The sequence below is a fragment of the Acipenser ruthenus genome, chromosome 9 (genome assembly GCF_902713425.1).
Source record: "Acipenser ruthenus chromosome 9, fAciRut3.2 maternal haplotype, whole genome shotgun sequence".
Taxonomy (NCBI): Eukaryota; Metazoa; Chordata; class Actinopteri; order Acipenseriformes; family Acipenseridae; genus Acipenser; species Acipenser ruthenus.
In genome coordinates, this window is record NC_081197.1 from 10421802 (window position 1) to 10438660 (window position 16859).

A 16859-nucleotide genomic window follows, 5' to 3' on the forward strand; every position below is an offset into this window, starting at 1 on the left:
CCCCTGTGTTTCTTTACTGGCAAAGTTAGGAGTATCCATCAGTCTGCACAGAAGTATAACTTACTATTGTTTTGAAAGAAAAAATATATATAAATATAAAATTTGCATGAAGCAAACCAAAAATGCAACAAATTAATGTGCTGCTGAAAGCCAGGACGCAATGATTAACAACAAATAAAAATAATTTAATAACTTATCACCTGGAAATGTTTTAACAAAATTTAACTTGTATTCAGAATAATACACAGGGGTCTGTTCAGCTGATCTCAATGGTGGTTGTGGTTTTTTTTAGCAGGGAGGTGGGTTAGAGGTTCTGGATCTGGCATTTAATATACTTTCAAAATACACTAAAGAGACTTGCATTCACTGTTAAGTTGGTTAGGTTTTGTGATCTAAATGTATTATAATTTTGCTACCCCAAATATTCATTGTGGCTGCAATTAATAATTGGGGTAGCAAAATATAATAAATTTGCACTTTGCATTAAACAGCCACACATGCTATGGATTATCTAGCCTGCATAGAGTGCTGAACTTTGCTACTGGCACAGAGAAGACAATAATGCTAATAAAATGCCCAGGGTGTGCTGTTGAAGCTCGTTGTGCACGTCATGTGTTTGAGGCTCAGTGTATTCATTCAGCATTGTAACACTCGGTGATGTTAAAATAGTTATTAAAACATATCATGCGGGCTACATAGCCACCCCATTAATACAGCTCTTGACAAAAGTTTTGCGTCAGCTAGAATTTTAGTATTGAGACAATTAAAAAAAAAAAAAAACAACACACTATATGAACATTTAGATATTTTATTTAACATCATGTAAATCAATGAAACTACAAAAAAGATTTCGCAAACGTTTACCGGAAGCCATAAATCGTTAGTCAGTATTTCATGTTAGATTTCCAAACGTGTCTGTGTCCGGGTGAAGGACATTTAGTTGTGAAGTTTGGCTTCCTGACAGGTAAAGTCGCTAAAGCCATTAACGTCCTTCCCTTGTCAAGATGGAACAGACCCGTGTCTATGGCGGGTTTATGTTTCCAACCTTACCCACTTCAATACAAAGATTAAGGTGGTACGTCTGCCAACGAGTGATCAGTGCATCACTGATTGGGGAGGTGGATGTTGCAAGCATATCAGGGGACTGTGGTGGCTTGGGAGTTAGTTAATGTTTTGGAAAGCATAGGAGGAGATCAGCTGCAGCCAAAGGACCCGAGGGGAAAAAAGCATACTTTGCTGCCACAGTGACTCTTGTTTGTGCCTTCAGAATCATAGACCCGCAATTCCCACCTGTGACCAGGAGGCGGACACGGTACTAAGGGAACCCCTGTGACCAGATTCCAGGTCCCTTTGAAACCAAGGGAAAGCCCCCACTTTAAGATTTAGTTTATTCTTTTTTTGTGTGTGTATTTATTTATTTATTTTAAGTTTAATTTTGTTTTGGGTTAGGACTAGCCCAGTTTCCAGTCCAGTTTCCATTTGCAATTTGTCAGTTCTTCATTGATTATATGGAAAACTACAAAGCAGTATGCAATTCAATATGTTGACGTAACATTATTCAGCAGGTTTCATTCGACTTTACGAATCAAAATTAGTTAATGCTATAGGGTGATGCAAAACATTCTGTCTGCATGTATGCCTAGGAACTGTATCAGAAAAGTAAATTATGTAAAAAAGAAAAAGAAATGATTGAGTATTCAACAGATTGTAATAGCAATTTAAATATATATCCCACTATACCCTGTATCATGGTGATTGAGGCTCCATGGACACTTCAGTTTTACATTTCAGCATCAGTTTTACAATTGCACTGAACTTCAGTATAACTGCCATACATTCATCTTAGTATTTGATAAACACTGCCTCCTCAGTCACAGTGGCTATTTTATTGAAGGCTGGGATTTTCACCGCAAATCATAAGGCAGGTGTTTTGGTTCTTTAAAAGGAAATCCAGAACGGCATTTTAAAATATTTTGTAATAGAAAGGAGTCATATTCATTATAATTAGGGCTTCTGTTTTTCAGTTTTTATTAATTAAAATTTTTAGCTATTTGAGTTTTATGTTAAAAAAAAATTGGGGGGGATTTCGCTCTTTATATACTGTATGAAATGATTGTTTTCGGTTACTTTCCAGAATGCTTGGGAACTCAACAGCACATACCTTCTTTCCTTTGCTGTGTTCCACAACTAAATCCCTATAGTCACGGGAACATTCATCTGGGTTATGTTGTGTGTAGGCATTTTTTTTACATTTCGCCACAATTTGCTATTCTGTTTTAAATCCTCCATATCTTAACTGTAATACAGCTTTAAATCCCTAGAACAAGCCTCCATTCCTAATTGTAATCTCAGTTTAAATCTCGCAAGCAGCGTCTCCAATAGAAAAGTAGGAATGTGCTGCCACTCAGTAGTTGGGGTGGGTTTAAAGTATTCAGAACGAATCAATTATAGATACGAGTCAGGAAGGAGGGACATTGCCCAGCTGCACTGGGAAATGTAGTGTTTTTTTTTTGTTTTTTTTTTGTTTTTTTAAATAAATGGGAAAGGGGTGGTCAACATGAATTGAGTAACCACTTCCAGTTATTCCAGTGTTTATTGGCTGTACACCGATTTAATTTTTTACACTCTGATGCATCATATACTCTTCCCAGCCCAGCTTGCTTAATCACAATTCCTTGCAAAAATATACTGTACATGTAAATGAAGATTATAAAGAGATTACATTTACACAGACTCAGAATTCGAATTAGAATACAATTACAAAAGCGCTCACTTGATTCGACAGTCGCGTGTGATGAAGACAGCACAGGCCTTCAGCACCCCGCATCTACTGGTGGTACTGTAGAAATCCCAAATAGAAATCTGAAGGACACTTGAGGGGGAAAAAAGACAATCTTTAGCAACACATTGTGAGAGAAATTGCCCAGGTCTGTTTTACAAGTTCACAGTGGCTCGCTCTCCTTGCTGTTGATTCAAGCATTTTTCTTTAACACAGTCTAGCAGTGTCTTTTCACTTCATCGGTTTCAGGAAGATATCCTTCTAACAAAGCCTGGGCTTAGGGATGTCCCGGAGGCTTGCCAATGTCCACAGTGACGTTGATGTAGAGCGGCACTCGCTCTAGTGACAGCTCCTTGTAGGTGCAGGAATTCAGGCCGTCCGTCTTCCACACACGGGAGGTCCGGCTCAAGAGACGCATCCTGCACAGTAGACAACAGCATTCATATTGATCGACAACACTGGCACAGATCTGACATGAACCCTATCTCTGGGGTGCTGAAAAAGAGAGGACACAACAGATCTGACATGAACCCTATCTCTGGGGTGCTGAAAGAGAGAAGACAGCTAATGAAAAAAGTAGTGCTATTATTTCTGAGCAAAGTTTATGCAAATATAATCTCCACCACTAAAAAAAAAAAAACCAACAAGCTCGCTAACAAAAAAATTTTAAAAAAAAATCCCTTTCAAATTGGAGAAATATTATGATCTCTTCCCTATTAGGCTCAGCTCTCAATCAAAACCATTTTAAAAAGGTCTCATTTGAGGGGAATCGTTAGTCTCAACTATTGTCGTATGTGACTGGCTAGCTTTGATTTTACTAGGGATTTTTAATTAAAATATAATCTGTAAAACATGACAAATCTACGAGAGAATTTAACACCACAACATGACTCGCCCTGAATTACAAACACAGCATACATTTTAAATAATTGAAATAAATATTTGTTGCTGGGTGGGGTAACGCTTCATTCACTTGGTATTACTGCATTGTATCTAAAGCCAATGTCAGCCACACCTACTGTACATGAGGGACTAGCAAGCAGCTACAAATACTACTGGTGAGCAATGCAGCGCTGGTGAGACCTTACACATTGATGTGTGGTCTATGTTCACCTCACCTGTCTTTATTCACTTCGTTGCCATTGTCCCTGGTGTGGAAGATCATCGTGTAGTGGGCTACTTCAGGGGACGGACGAACAATCTTCATTCTCTGAAGTTCAACCCTAAAGGAGGAGGGGGAGGGGGAGGAGGAGGAGCGCAAACCACATCATGCAATGAAATGGAATGGAATACAATTTGCATTGTGTTGAAATCTGATGAACAAGCCAGACATTGGTTTACATGGCATCAGAGTTGATTTGATCACCCCTGCTTCCTGCTAGGACAAGACACAGACACCACTGTTTATTGATAGTGACTCAGTTCAATCTCAAAAACAGCAGTGCAACCAATACCTGGCATGAGAAAAAAACTAGATTTTGCAGTTTCCAGAGCTCTGGTATGAAATCATAAGACATTTTTGCATGGTTGATCACTTGTCTACACCATGAACTGTAGTTTATTGATGCAATACACAGTAAAACCTTGCATTAATAACCATTAGAAACTAAAACAGTAAAATAGAACAGTTTTCACAGATGGAAGTTAAAATAAATAAGGCCACTCCTGTATTAAGGCCAGATTGTGTTGTTTTACATTTAAAAAAAAAAAAAAAAAAGGTGTTCAAATTATGGGTAGGGCAGGTAACAGCATACAAAATAGACAGCGCTACCCTGTTATAATGCGGTTGTCAGGGTCCATAATTAGGAGACCGCATTATTTGTGTTTCGCCTTATAACAAGTATTGGCATTTTTGTTCCCGAAATGATTTACAATGGGATTTAATTTACTCCCTGGGCCATACCAAAAACAACAGTCTTGCACTCTTACAGCAGCACATTCTCTATGCTTTCATGTCCCCGCCTCCCCAGATGTCAGTCACCAATCCCGTCCGAGGCAAGCTTACCGCTTCCCTACTAACAAACAAACACACACACACACACAGGTCCGTAGACCAGTCGTGCAACAGTATTAATCCCGGGTCATTACAATAAATGCAGTATAATAAAAACTGCTATTCCACCAGTTGAAAGTTTACACCACTTTGATTTCAATTGTATATATTTTTTTTATAATAAATGTTTAATAAAAAAAACATTTGAGCGTTATAAGTACTAGTTTCAACTTAAATGCGTTTAAATACAGTAATGTAAAAACAACAACACAACAAAATCTGAGTTCTCTTATTTATCCCAGCATAATTCACGATATCACCTCGTCACACACACAGCCTAAATGCGGTTGCGAGTTCACCTTTTGCTCTTAATACAGTTTAAGTACACACACAGTTCAGTTGCAAAAGGCAGCGACAACCGCACTAGTTGATCAAGTAGCGAGCTCTGTTATTAATTCAGTTTGGTTACTTAATGCACAGCAACTGTGTGTGTGTGTGTGTGTGTGTGTGTGTGTGTGTGTGTGTGTGTGTGTATATATATAAACAAAAACACAGCCTCCATGCTGCCGCCACACAAACCTAACGAATGTCATGAATGGTGGTCCGAGTTCAGTTGTTAGTTTAAACAGGGAGTGCACTCACTTCAGTAATGAAACGCGTGTGTGTACAACAAAAGTATCTGGAACGTTCATCCAACCTTTACTATTCAAATTGCATTATGGGGAAAATGGGAGCCACAACCTCACCGTGTTCTATGATTTCACACTGTAACAGGTCGCTTTATAACGGGGTAGCACTGTATATTTTTTGTTACGGCCTTAAATGACACTTGAGACCTCTATATAATTTAACCTTTGCACAAGTTGTAAAAAGATTTATTGGGGGAGTGATAGTTTATTATTTAGTGTTCCTCATGAAGATTTTTGCACAGCTATCTGGTTCAAGTATACTGATGTCAAATCCAAACTTAGAGGCAAGGGAGACTAGAGACAATGAACTGATAGGTGTAACATACTTCAGGAATGACAGGTAACTAACTTTACTACCTGCTCTCCACCTTGTACAAATGGACAGCATTGCAACAGACATCTCAATACCCAGTCAATGACTTATCAGCCTTTATGATGGCCTTCGCACAGACTTTATTGAATCTGGGTGGAGAGTTAGTCACATATTTACAAATCACTAATTTAAGATTTTAGCACCTTTTGTTCCACTAACTGTAGGGTGCTATAAAAGGAGCTGGTTTACTTCCCCAACAGTTTAGCCTGCAAGCCATATTTCTACAGCAGTATTCCAGCTCACATTTAATTTCCATCTGCAGGTTTGAGCAGAAAAAAAACAAAAAAAACCTAGTCAGGTAGTTGTTACACTACAACCCCAGATAAAACTATCACCACAATTAAATTAGATGCATTTACATGCCTTGGTTTAATTCAAACACAGCATCTCAGTTTCTAAAGTTTTATAGTCGCCACCTCTGATAAATGGAAGTTAAAATAATGTATTTATACATTAATTGAAAAAAAAAAATCTTAGTCTATTGCAGACAAAAAGTTACCCGCTTTATTAAACAGTTGATTGGAGCAAAAGAACATTCCACTGCAATATATTCACAATGCAACACACACACGTCCTTCAAAGATTCACTGTAAAGCGTCCGTTTTGTACCCTTCAGAATGAGATTTCAATTTGCAGATACTCTGTGAATGCTGTGTACGAGCATAAATACATCAAACATGTGTAATACTGTGGCATTGTGCCCCACCCCTGTGTGCATTTGTGTGTTATATGTTGCGTGTGGTGTGTTAATGTTGGTGTATTGTAGTTGGTACATGGGATATAATGTGGGTAATGACACATTATCTTGTAACAATTGTAAGTCGCCCTGGATAAGGGCGTCTGCTAAGAAATAAATAATAATGAGCACGAGTGTTTAAAATGTATAATTGTATTTAGGCACGGGGATTGCACTTCACGTGCATTTAAAGTATTTAATAGTATGTGAGCACGGGGTTGCACAAATAAGTTCACGTGCTGCGATTCAAGTGAATAATTAATTAGTAATTGAATCCCGGCACAACAGTATATATAGATGCCCGTTTTACTCATTCGGTGTTGTGTGTTCAGGGCAAAAGAACAGAGAGAGAGAGAGAGAGGTAAATGTAATAATAATAATAATAATACTAATACTAATAATATTAAACAACTGCTACGAGTGCTGGAAGCACTAGCACTGTACTTGTTTTGTGTTTAGTGTTCATCCCTGCTCGTTAGTGCTTGTTAGTGCTTGTTTATTCGTTTTGTTTGTCTGTTTATTCTGGCGTCAAGTGCCGTGTGCTGTTTTTGTTTAAATATTTTATTTGTTTCATTAAAAACACTGAGTGCCGCAGCATCTCAGTTTCACCTGCAAGTACTGCCTGTCTGTGATTCTTTCTGGCCTGACATACCCCTACAGCTAGCCTGTCACAAACACATATACATACAGATATCTGTATATATATGTGTTTGTGACAGGCTAGCTGTAGGGGTATGTTAGTTATATATGTTAGTTACTGCACTGTATCCAATATAAGCTCCTGTGGTGGGATGATTACTACAGTGGAAATAATAAATGCTTATTTTATTATCAAAAATGAAAGAACACACATGTGCAGTTTCTCTTGATTTGCATAGCCTTTCTGCCTCTCTTCCCTGTGGATTGGCCAGCACTAACCAAACAGCAACACCATCCAGCCTTTGCTCTGGGTAAAATCACAACATGTGGGATATGGCAGGATGCAATGCAGACACTCTTGAGTTTGCATATTGCCTTCCATCGTTTTTAGCCTTCATTAATATTGACCGCAGAAAAGGTCAGCTCTTAGAATGCTACAGAACACTGTGACTTCGAGCAGGGGGATTAACAGTTTATTTATACTGTCCTGTCCACGTAATGGTTTGGTGGGGGCTCCTATGGTATTTCAATTCCCATGCATGTTATACATTCACAAATTAAACAACCCTTTCTTTGCAACACATACTTTTGGCTGTATGGTGCCGAAGGAGACAATAGTAGGGGGGTGCAGAAAATGCTGCAATTCCACTAAGAATAATGCTTCAGTTCAACTCGTTTCACCAGTCTGACAACTAACAATGAGACCAAGCAGTGTTTCATACTGTGGAATAAGCTATTCCCTTACCCTCAGGTCATTGCTCTCCTCCATATCCCAAGCATGTATAGAAAATGCTGCAGTTCACCTCGTTTCACCAGTCTGAAGCAGTGTTTCCCATGCTGTGGTTCACACCCACCTTATCCTCAGGTCATCATCTTCTCCTCCCCAGCCCCAGTATGTATTTGAAAAGCCGTTCACTTTGGAGAACTGCTCCCTCGTCATAGCAGTCACTCCTCCAAAATAGCCTTTATAGCGCAGCCTGAGCATTAAAAAAATAACTGCAAATAGTTACAATAATACACACCTTCTCAAGTCACTGAAAGAACAGCAGTACAATGACTGGAGGGTTTTAGGGCTAGATTTTCAAAGTTTCTGCTCAAGTGCAAAGTGTGCCCTCTTTTACTAATATTACCAATTTAGTAAGAAACAATTAGCTTCACAGCACTGGGATCCCTTCAATTTAGAGTTCTTTTTTTGTAAACTTTTTTTAAATTTAATTAAGCAAACAAGTGGTGCAAGCTCAGAACTGCAGGGTATTAAACTTGTCCTTCACTGTTCAATGAAGAAATAAATAATAATAAAGACATTATATATATATATAAATCTCTTCTAAAACTACAGTACCTTTTCACCAATGAGAGCCTGCAACATGTAACATGCACTTTTGTGTAGAAGGACTGTCCCTCACATTGCTGATGAATCCGTTATGTAATTGGATTTCCAGACAAGTCTCAAGTCTCAAGTCTCAATCACAATGGGCAGGGCAGTAGATATGACACAGTTTAAGAGATGGCTGATAGCAAGAACTTCTACAGCAGAAAGCATGTGCCTCACTATAAAATAAAACGTGCAAATTAATCCAAAGTGGAAAATATAGTTCACTGAATACTCCAAACTCTGCTGAAAGACTTAAAGACGGTATCTACTGAGGAGGTATCCTTCCAGAACAATTTAAACATACTGCATACTTGTCATACTCTGTGCTGTCATGGTGGCCCTACGCCTCGCATTCAGAGTGCCTGGTTTGTTGTAACCGCTGTACGTATTTCTTGTACACCAGCTCTAGCTACTTGCCTGTATCCCGTGGCATTCCTCCCCACCACGAGGTGTTTGGGCTGGCTGTCGCAGACGTACAAGTTCAAGTCGTTTTCTGGGACCAGGTCGACGTCGTGGAAGATGAAGCAATCCCACTTATAGTCCTTCAGAGCCTCCAGGTACCCTACATTCAGTAGCTTGGCTCGATTGAATTTCACATTCCCAGCCTATTAAACACAAATTAAAAGGTTCAGGCTTGTTTAGTTTGTGAACTGTAAATCCACAACTTTAAAACACTCAATCAACTATCTATGGCATTTCACAATAGGACAAGTTGAATTCTAGCATTCTACTGCCACCAAGAGTCAAGATATAGTACAGGCTATGACAATCCGAATGAATGAGTTTGTCTACACACACACACACACACACACACACAGAGGCCTCATAATAAATTAATTTAATAAGGTAATACTTAGCTACTAAATTCTGTAGCCAAGTAATACCTTCTGTCTAAAGTACACAAGCTTTGACTGCAATTGAACATTACATGGGGGCGACACCAGGTGTTATGGTGTGTCCCTTATCATCCTGTACCTGGTGGATGATGTAGATGGCGTAGTGCAGCTGCTGACGCTGCAGGAAAGGGTGCAGGTGCTGCAGCAGGTAGAGCAGGTGCTTTTCGCGGCTGCGGTGGGGGATCAGAATGGCAACGCTCTGGCGGGGCTGGCAATCCGCAGGCTCATACTGCCCCTCCACCACCTGGGCATTCTCCTGCTCCACCTCGGCCAGTGTTAGAGAGGGCTTGAAGGAGAGTGCCAGCAGACCACCTGCATGTCAATTAATTCACATACCAACATTCTATACATTTACCAGGGAAGAAAGATCTGATACCCTCTTAAATGATGGACCTTTGCACTTTACACATGCTGCTACTGACTGGATGGTACTGATGGAAACGGATCAATGCACATTTTGTGTGTCTAAAACAAGAAATTCACCTCTTAGCAGAACAATGGATTCAGTTGCAGATGGAAAAAAAAAAAAAAAGATAAAAGACAATGCGTTTGGGAATTCAGTTTCACTTTTTACATGCTGTCACTTCACAGAACTGCCCAGTTTAACCATGTTAAGTAAACGAAAACAAGGAAGCAAGGGATTCATATAATTGCTGTACTGTTAAACCGAAACAAGATATGTTTTGCTGAATTCCAAAGCCCGTTTGTGTTTGTGTGCACGGTTTCTCGTTGTTTCTGTCTTGGGTTACCTCGGATTACTTTGGCATAGATGGAGACAGCACGGTAAGAACTGTAGTTGGAATGCTACTTTGTAAATTGCCAAATACTGTATTACACGCGTTGTTTTGCAATCATTTTCATTTTGACATTGATTTAAAGATATACGTTCCATCCTCTCATAATCATTGCAACGTGTCCTTGGTTTCAGAACTATCCTTAATTGGTATTATTGGTTTACTTGCTGGGAGTTATCCAGGTAGGAACAATTTATTTAACCAGTTCAAGTCAGACTGTGGCATCATGTCATTTCAATAATACACTTCAACGTGTGTAATTTAAAATGGGGCTGATGGTTACCTTGCGTATCTTTACTTGTTAACCTACACTGAGCACAGGAGTATTTTTATTGATTTTTTGGTCACATACACACAGTACTTACGTAGATGAGGAGAAAGCGCAGGGCAGGGCTGGAGTGTGGCCACTGGGGCTGGAGAAGGATGGCGATTCCCCCATTCCGACTCCTCTGCGTTTCTCAATCCCTCAGTCACAACCTTCTGTGACCTCATCAGCTCCACCAATTGTGGCCGGTCTCTGACTGCGTTGGTCACATTGCCAAAGGTGGCAATCCAAGTCAGGATCATCACACAGAAGCCAACCAGCACCAAGAACTTGACTTTCCGCGACAGCTTGAAGAATGCCGAGGAGAAGCACATGATACTTGCAGATGGCAAATTCCAGCGTTACTATGCCCTTTGCAGCTGACAGTCACAAAGCAGCACATGTGTTTAATGAAAGGAAACAACAAATAAAAGTCTTTGCCACAGTCAAACAAGAAAAACTGAAATGAGTTTTTCACTTGATGACTGGATTATTTCTCTGTGTTTTCGGTGTTGCTACCAGATAGCAGGCTCTTGCTCAAGGCTTATAATTTCTCTGTGCACAGTAGGTGATCTCTACCAGCAGCAGCACTCCAGTGTGGGGAAAGCCACCCGCAGCTGTGTATCAAGTGGCCAGAGGTCAGTTCGGATGCAGCAAACAATGCAGATCTGCAAATTTAAAAAAGGGAGAAACAGAAAATTCAAATTAAAAAGGCAAGATTCAGTACTGGGTTTCCTTACCTGTACCTACATGTAAAAAAACAAAAACAGATAAATACAGCATAACGGTATGTACATTCAAAGCATGCCAGCCAGGTCTGAATACATATTCATCAGGTAAATTCAGGTACTTTGACAAGACATGTATTTGTACCGAGGACTACAACTCACAAAGCACAAAAATACAGCATCCCCAGTTCATAATACTGACATTTTAAAAGCCACCTAGCATAGAATAACCTAATGATTTTATAATATTATACCTGTTTCTACCAATCTGCCTTTTTTTCTTTCTATCCTCATTCTCCCCAGTGGTACAGGAACTAGGGGTGCTGACTGTGCACCTGCTGGTGCAATGATAAATCCTGATAGTTTTGTGAATCTTATGAGCTGTGTGTGCAGTGCACTGCGCCTTTTTACATTGCTTTCAAACACAAACGATAATAGACCAATCAGCGCTGGCAGTCACAACAGGGACGGGATATTTTATAAATCACACAGTTACAATCTCACAAGAGTCAGTTAGTAGCTGGAATGCATTAGAGCGCATGTACAGTAGAACGGTTATTGAAAATGTCCCAAAAATAAATATCGTCACAAATGCCACTAACTGGGGGTGCTGCTTTGTGGAGCAATACTAAACACACACGTTCAACGTGACATTCCGGATGCGCGAGACGTCCATTCCATCAGCATGACATCGGAGCACATAATCAGCACCCCCACTAAATAAAAATTGTTCCAGCACCAGTGTTTTTATCTACATTTGAAGATCCCGTTCCAAAAGCTGATTGTCAGCAGTTCAGTTCAATCTCTCTCTCTCTCTCTGAAACAAATAAATTTGGCTAAACCCACTTACACATTATTTCTAACGATTAGTTAGAAAATATTCAAAACATACTTTTTAAAGGTATTTGCAGTAGACAGCTGGAGGCACATGCTCTACTACAAACACTGTGGAATATATATAGGACACATGACTTTTTTACATTCATTTTCACATACAGCCTGCATATACAATCATCTACAGTGTGTGATTCTCTGGGTCCTACATAGACGTGTTTACCTGAAGAAACTAACTTTAAATGAGCCCCAATCTTAGTTACACTCCATTTTAACCAATTGCTTTAACCCTCACCTAACTGGTTCAACGACCAGTCATTTTGCCCACACTATGTCGAATGTGTCTTTGCTTGCCCTTACTAAAGATGGTGTGTATATGCCCTATTACCAGGGTGCTAAATATATCTCTCAATACAAGTTCCTCATAGAAACAGTATATTTTTGGAAAAATGTTTTACAAAATACTATACCTGTTAGGATTTTGTATTCACAAGGCATTTGGTGTGGTACCAAAAAAGTATTGAGTAGCCTAAAATCCCACCATCCATTAACTGAATACAGGGACTGAAACACATGTGTTTACTGTACAGCCCCCAAATCCGAGGCCTGTCATTAGTCAGATGTTTGACTTCTCAAATCTACAATTTTCACTAAATGGCCCAATGGTACTTTCTCAACAGGATATAGGTAAAGCAATGTGGAGAAATAAACGGATAGAAACTCAAATGGTCGTAAACTCAGATTGCAATTCACTTTCTGCACTCGCCATCTGTTAACAACCTCCCTTTGATCCACCTCTGGAAAGCTGCTTGCACATTGACCGAGTCACAAAGGTGTCTTTATTGCAGGGTGACAGCCTTCAGGATGTAAGGCATACCTTCACCTCGAGGCAAGCCAAGATGGAACATTAGAAAGCAGCGCAACAACCTTCAAATCAAAAGATTCTCTTTATTCATTCTTACAAAGAAATACTGCAATACTTACATTTGGTACGGGTCCCTATTAGAATGCTGTAAACGAAAATATCATTTTAGCAGTGCTATAAATTCGAAATTCTTAAATTAGTGTCGCTTCTGTTAAGGTTAGCAGTAGGTTATCATTGCACTATCTAGTGGAATTATCTGTATAAAACTCTAGCATTAACTAATATTGGGCTATGTAATGTCCTTTGTAAACGCCAGCTTCCTCGTGAATTGCCTGCCAAGAACTTGCACATCTAACGAGAACACACTTGATGTTCATAACAACTGCTGTAAAAGCCAGCGTCACACTCATGGAATTTTAAAGGGACAAACAGTAAAATATTGCAATAATTCAGTGTGGACTTTTAATAGTTAGAAAGCACAATGCACAAAAAAAAAAAAAAAGTGGTGCAAGAATAAATATGTTGTTTCTGTTGTACGCTCTGATTCTGGATTTTTTCAAACTTTCAGGAAAAGACCCTTTCCATTTCTATGAAAAAGGCTTAAAAAAAAAAAGAAAGAAATGTGAGGTCATCTGCAAAATAGGGAAGGGCTGGAAAATGAGAAAACAGAATGAAAATAAAATTAAAGGTCACAACTAATCATGCATTTTAATGATCCCAATGTACAATAAAAAACATTTATATTTTCGATTTTTTTTTGTGTTGTCATAACGTATAGTATGGTCAAATAAACAGCACTGCAGCTTAGCAACAGACGGTCTGTCATCATGACAACATGTTTTTTTTTCAAAGTCGGGCCTCTTTGGGCTGCGAGTGAGTAGCAGGGCTCTGATAAATACAGCGTTATACGTTCCCAAGTGTTGATACAACTGTTTAAATAGCGCACCTGTCATTTTTCTTTTCATTGTTAACATCCTGATAACTTTTTACACTTATAACTTAAAGACTGTTTCAAAGCTCTTTCCAAAATGTCCACTTACAGGTACGCTATGTAAACAGTTGTAGCAGCACGTATAACGCTATACTCTTTAAAGATCTACCTTCAACAAAGAGAGAGTAATGTCTCTAAACAGATTGTATTCACCCTTATCTACGTCAAAGGTGTAATTACTAAGGCATAAATAATCTCACAGCCCGATGCGTATTGCATGGCCATGGCGATATCCTGACGATTTAAGTTTCGTTTACACAGCTGGTCTGTATAGCTTCAGGTTCGGAGTAAACCGTCATTGATGTGTGAAAAGATAACACGCTAAACCGGAGCTAACGGCACTCACTGCTGTGCTCTTCAAATATCACAGTGTGGGTGACCACAGCAACAAACCAAATACAGAGTCCACTGTTGATTAACCATTACAATTATCTGTCCTTACACAACCAACTACCGTAGGCATGAACTGTCGGAAAAAACTGTTGCACAAAACAAATTAAGACTTTTAATATTTACACTACCCAGTGTCTTTTGTCACTGCAACTCAAATGTATGTTATTTTAATAACACAGATGTGGTATCGAACACAAAGTCTAAGTTTTACACCTCGTTTTAAAACGTGTAAAATATGTTAACACTGAACGTTAAATTCTAAATGTCTTGTTTATATTTAATACACATTACACTGACATTTCAGTTTAAATTGAATACATCAGACGTGCATGCTTTATTATTATTTAAAAACACAGTATCTTATTGTGCAGCACTTTATTAAAGTTTTTACAATATTTTAAAGAAAAAAAAACGAAATCAATATTCTGTTTAGTCCGATTTAGCGGATGATCCACCTGTGGTGATTACCTTCTGATACACTGCAATAGGGATTAACAAGCATACTAACTTTAGTCTAAGCAAGTGGACTAAACCTGCTTAAATCCGCTAGTTAGACGCATCAAGTGGACTAACTTGTGTACGCTCCAATCGACCCTACATGTTTATTCTGTTGTTTAAAAAAATGCACAAATCAACGAAAAGACTTCATTACCCTAACGCCTACCTCAAGTTTCGGTCCGCGTTCAAAACATCCTCCCAGTAATTTGACTGCGTTTTGCAAAGATGGACGGACCGATGTCACCACAATTGTAAGGGTTTTATATTTTCCTTCTCGGTGTTAAAAAAAACACATATTTTGGAAAATGATGGCTTATGTAATATATCGCATTATAACAGCACAATCTGTCCAGTTGCAGCATCAGTCTTATCCACACAAGTTACGTTAGAAGCTTTTCCGCTCGGCCAGTGGTCCAATAAAAAGGAGAAGGGTACGGCTGCATGGGGTAGGCGTGCCATCTGGGGGCTAGCTATAGATCAATCTTTTAAAGTACTGTACGTTTAAATCAAGACCCCTGGAAAAGATGAGCCATTTATGTGATTTTCAACAATTAATGGTCTAACAATTGTTTTATCAGAAAATAAAGATACTGGAGACAGCTAACGGTTACCGTTTTCTCTGCCTGATCATTAACTTGCTATGGGTGGGATCAGTGTGGGACTTTGGCGATCGCGTCATTGTAGGGGTTAGTGTGCGCGCGCAACTGTACCAGATTGGATGTACTGGATGGGAAGCGTAGCTCTTGCAGCTTTACCCAATTGATGAAAAGGGACTCTGCAACAACTCTATTGGTTAACGGGACCATCCTTCGAAGCTGTGCTACTTCCTGGTTCGCTAACACGTTACAAGCAATGTAACAGATCACACTGTAGTTACACGGTATACAAACTACCCTATAGTGCAACAATATGACATTTTTTGTGTCGCTGACCAGGTTAACTGACAAACGTATTAACTTGTTTTGCTTCTTACAATTTGTTAATCTAAATTGTGTAGATTGCAATGGCAATAACGCTAAATTGGCCCCAACCCGCTTGCTAATTAATTGGTCTCAAACTGACTTCCTTTCGCATACACAAATCTGATAAAATGACACACAAGCAATTAACAGTTTTTTTTTAAAAGCTCCCTGGAGCGAATTTGAGACTCAGTGATCCGATTTGCAAACGTGCTCAAGTAACAAGGTCGTTTGATTACCACTGTTATTTATTTATTTTAAAACAAGCTGCCTTTGTAAGTTGTCGGTCTTTCTGGTGATATTATTTTCCATAGTTTCCTCCATGAATCATTAATATAGTTTTCTTGCCAAAAAAAAAAAAAAAGGATGTTGACTGACGAGCTAGAACAGTTATCATATTATTTAAAGATTATCTGAAATTAAAACACTTTCCCCATTTACGCGTTTATGCTGCGTTGTCAACATGGCCGTACCTAGCTAAGAAGTCACCGAGGTCGTGCCCTGTGTTTTTTTTTGTTTGTTTGTTTTGTTTTGGTTCCTCCTCCTCCTCCTCCTCCATGCTGATGTAAGAATTCTGTAAAGTACAAAATACACCTTAATTTTCTCTGCTGGTTTTCCGTGTAACATAGATTTGGAGGTTGAAGGTCACTGCCAGCTAAAGCTTGAACCCTAAATTTGACCTAGGTAGAATGTCAGCTCTGTTGTCAATGTATTGCAGCTTCCTAAATAAAAGACAACTGAGTTCAAGCTTTACTTCAGTTGGAATTCACAAATGTCAACGACTCAATTACACCCTCTTGTGACCCTAAACTTGTCCAATTTTACTGGACAGTACAGGAGGCCGATTTTGATGGCTGATAAGTTTCTAACTAAAATGCTGTAATTTAGTGTATCTATCTTTGTTAGACAGAGAACAGTTTTTATGCTGTCGATGTTTCAAAGCTTTTACTGTAGTATGGTACTGAATGCAATAATAATATGTAGGAACTAGTGTATACATCCCTTTTGGAAAT

The 16859-nt window shown here is 39.0% G+C and overlaps 1 protein-coding gene across 2 annotated transcripts; it reads right to left on the bottom strand.

The window, feature by feature from the left end:
- Positions 1–792: 792 nt before the first annotated feature.
- LOC117405908 (beta-1,4-galactosyltransferase 4) lies at positions 793–15536 on the bottom strand. Of its 2 annotated transcripts, none has more exons than XM_059031088.1 (7): positions 15054–15534; positions 10640–11246; positions 9560–9792; positions 9002–9189; positions 8064–8186; positions 3898–4002; positions 793–3198 (listed from the first exon to the last, which is right to left on the bottom strand). In XM_059031088.1, exons 2-7 carry the CDS (start codon positions 10911–10913, stop codon positions 3057–3059), a joined length of 1065 nt encoding a protein of 354 aa, XP_058887071.1. In that variant the 5' UTR covers positions 10914–11246; positions 15054–15534; the 3' UTR covers positions 793–3056. The 2 variants fall into 2 exon arrangements, with proteins under 2 accessions (XP_058887071.1, XP_058887072.1); XM_059031089.1 differs by having other exon boundaries at positions 3139–3274; positions 15054–15536.
- Between the last annotated feature and the right edge of the window lie 1323 nt (positions 15537–16859).

What these genes read in the sequence shown, in the direction of transcription:
- LOC117405908 (XM_059031088.1), bottom strand. Translation starts at nt 10,913, where the DNA reads ATGTGCTTCTCCTCGGCATTCTTCAAGCTGTCGCGGAAAGTCAAGTTC. An exon ending in TGCGCTTTCTCCTCATCTAC is followed by an intron (nt 9,793 to 10,639) that starts GTAAGTACTGTG and finishes ATTGACATGCAG; the next exon opens with GTGGTCTGCTGGCACTCTCC. An exon ending in AACGAAGTGAATAAAGACAG is followed by an intron (nt 3,199 to 3,897) that starts GTGAGGTGAACA and finishes TCTACTGTGCAG; the next exon opens with GATGCGTCTCTTGAGCCGGA.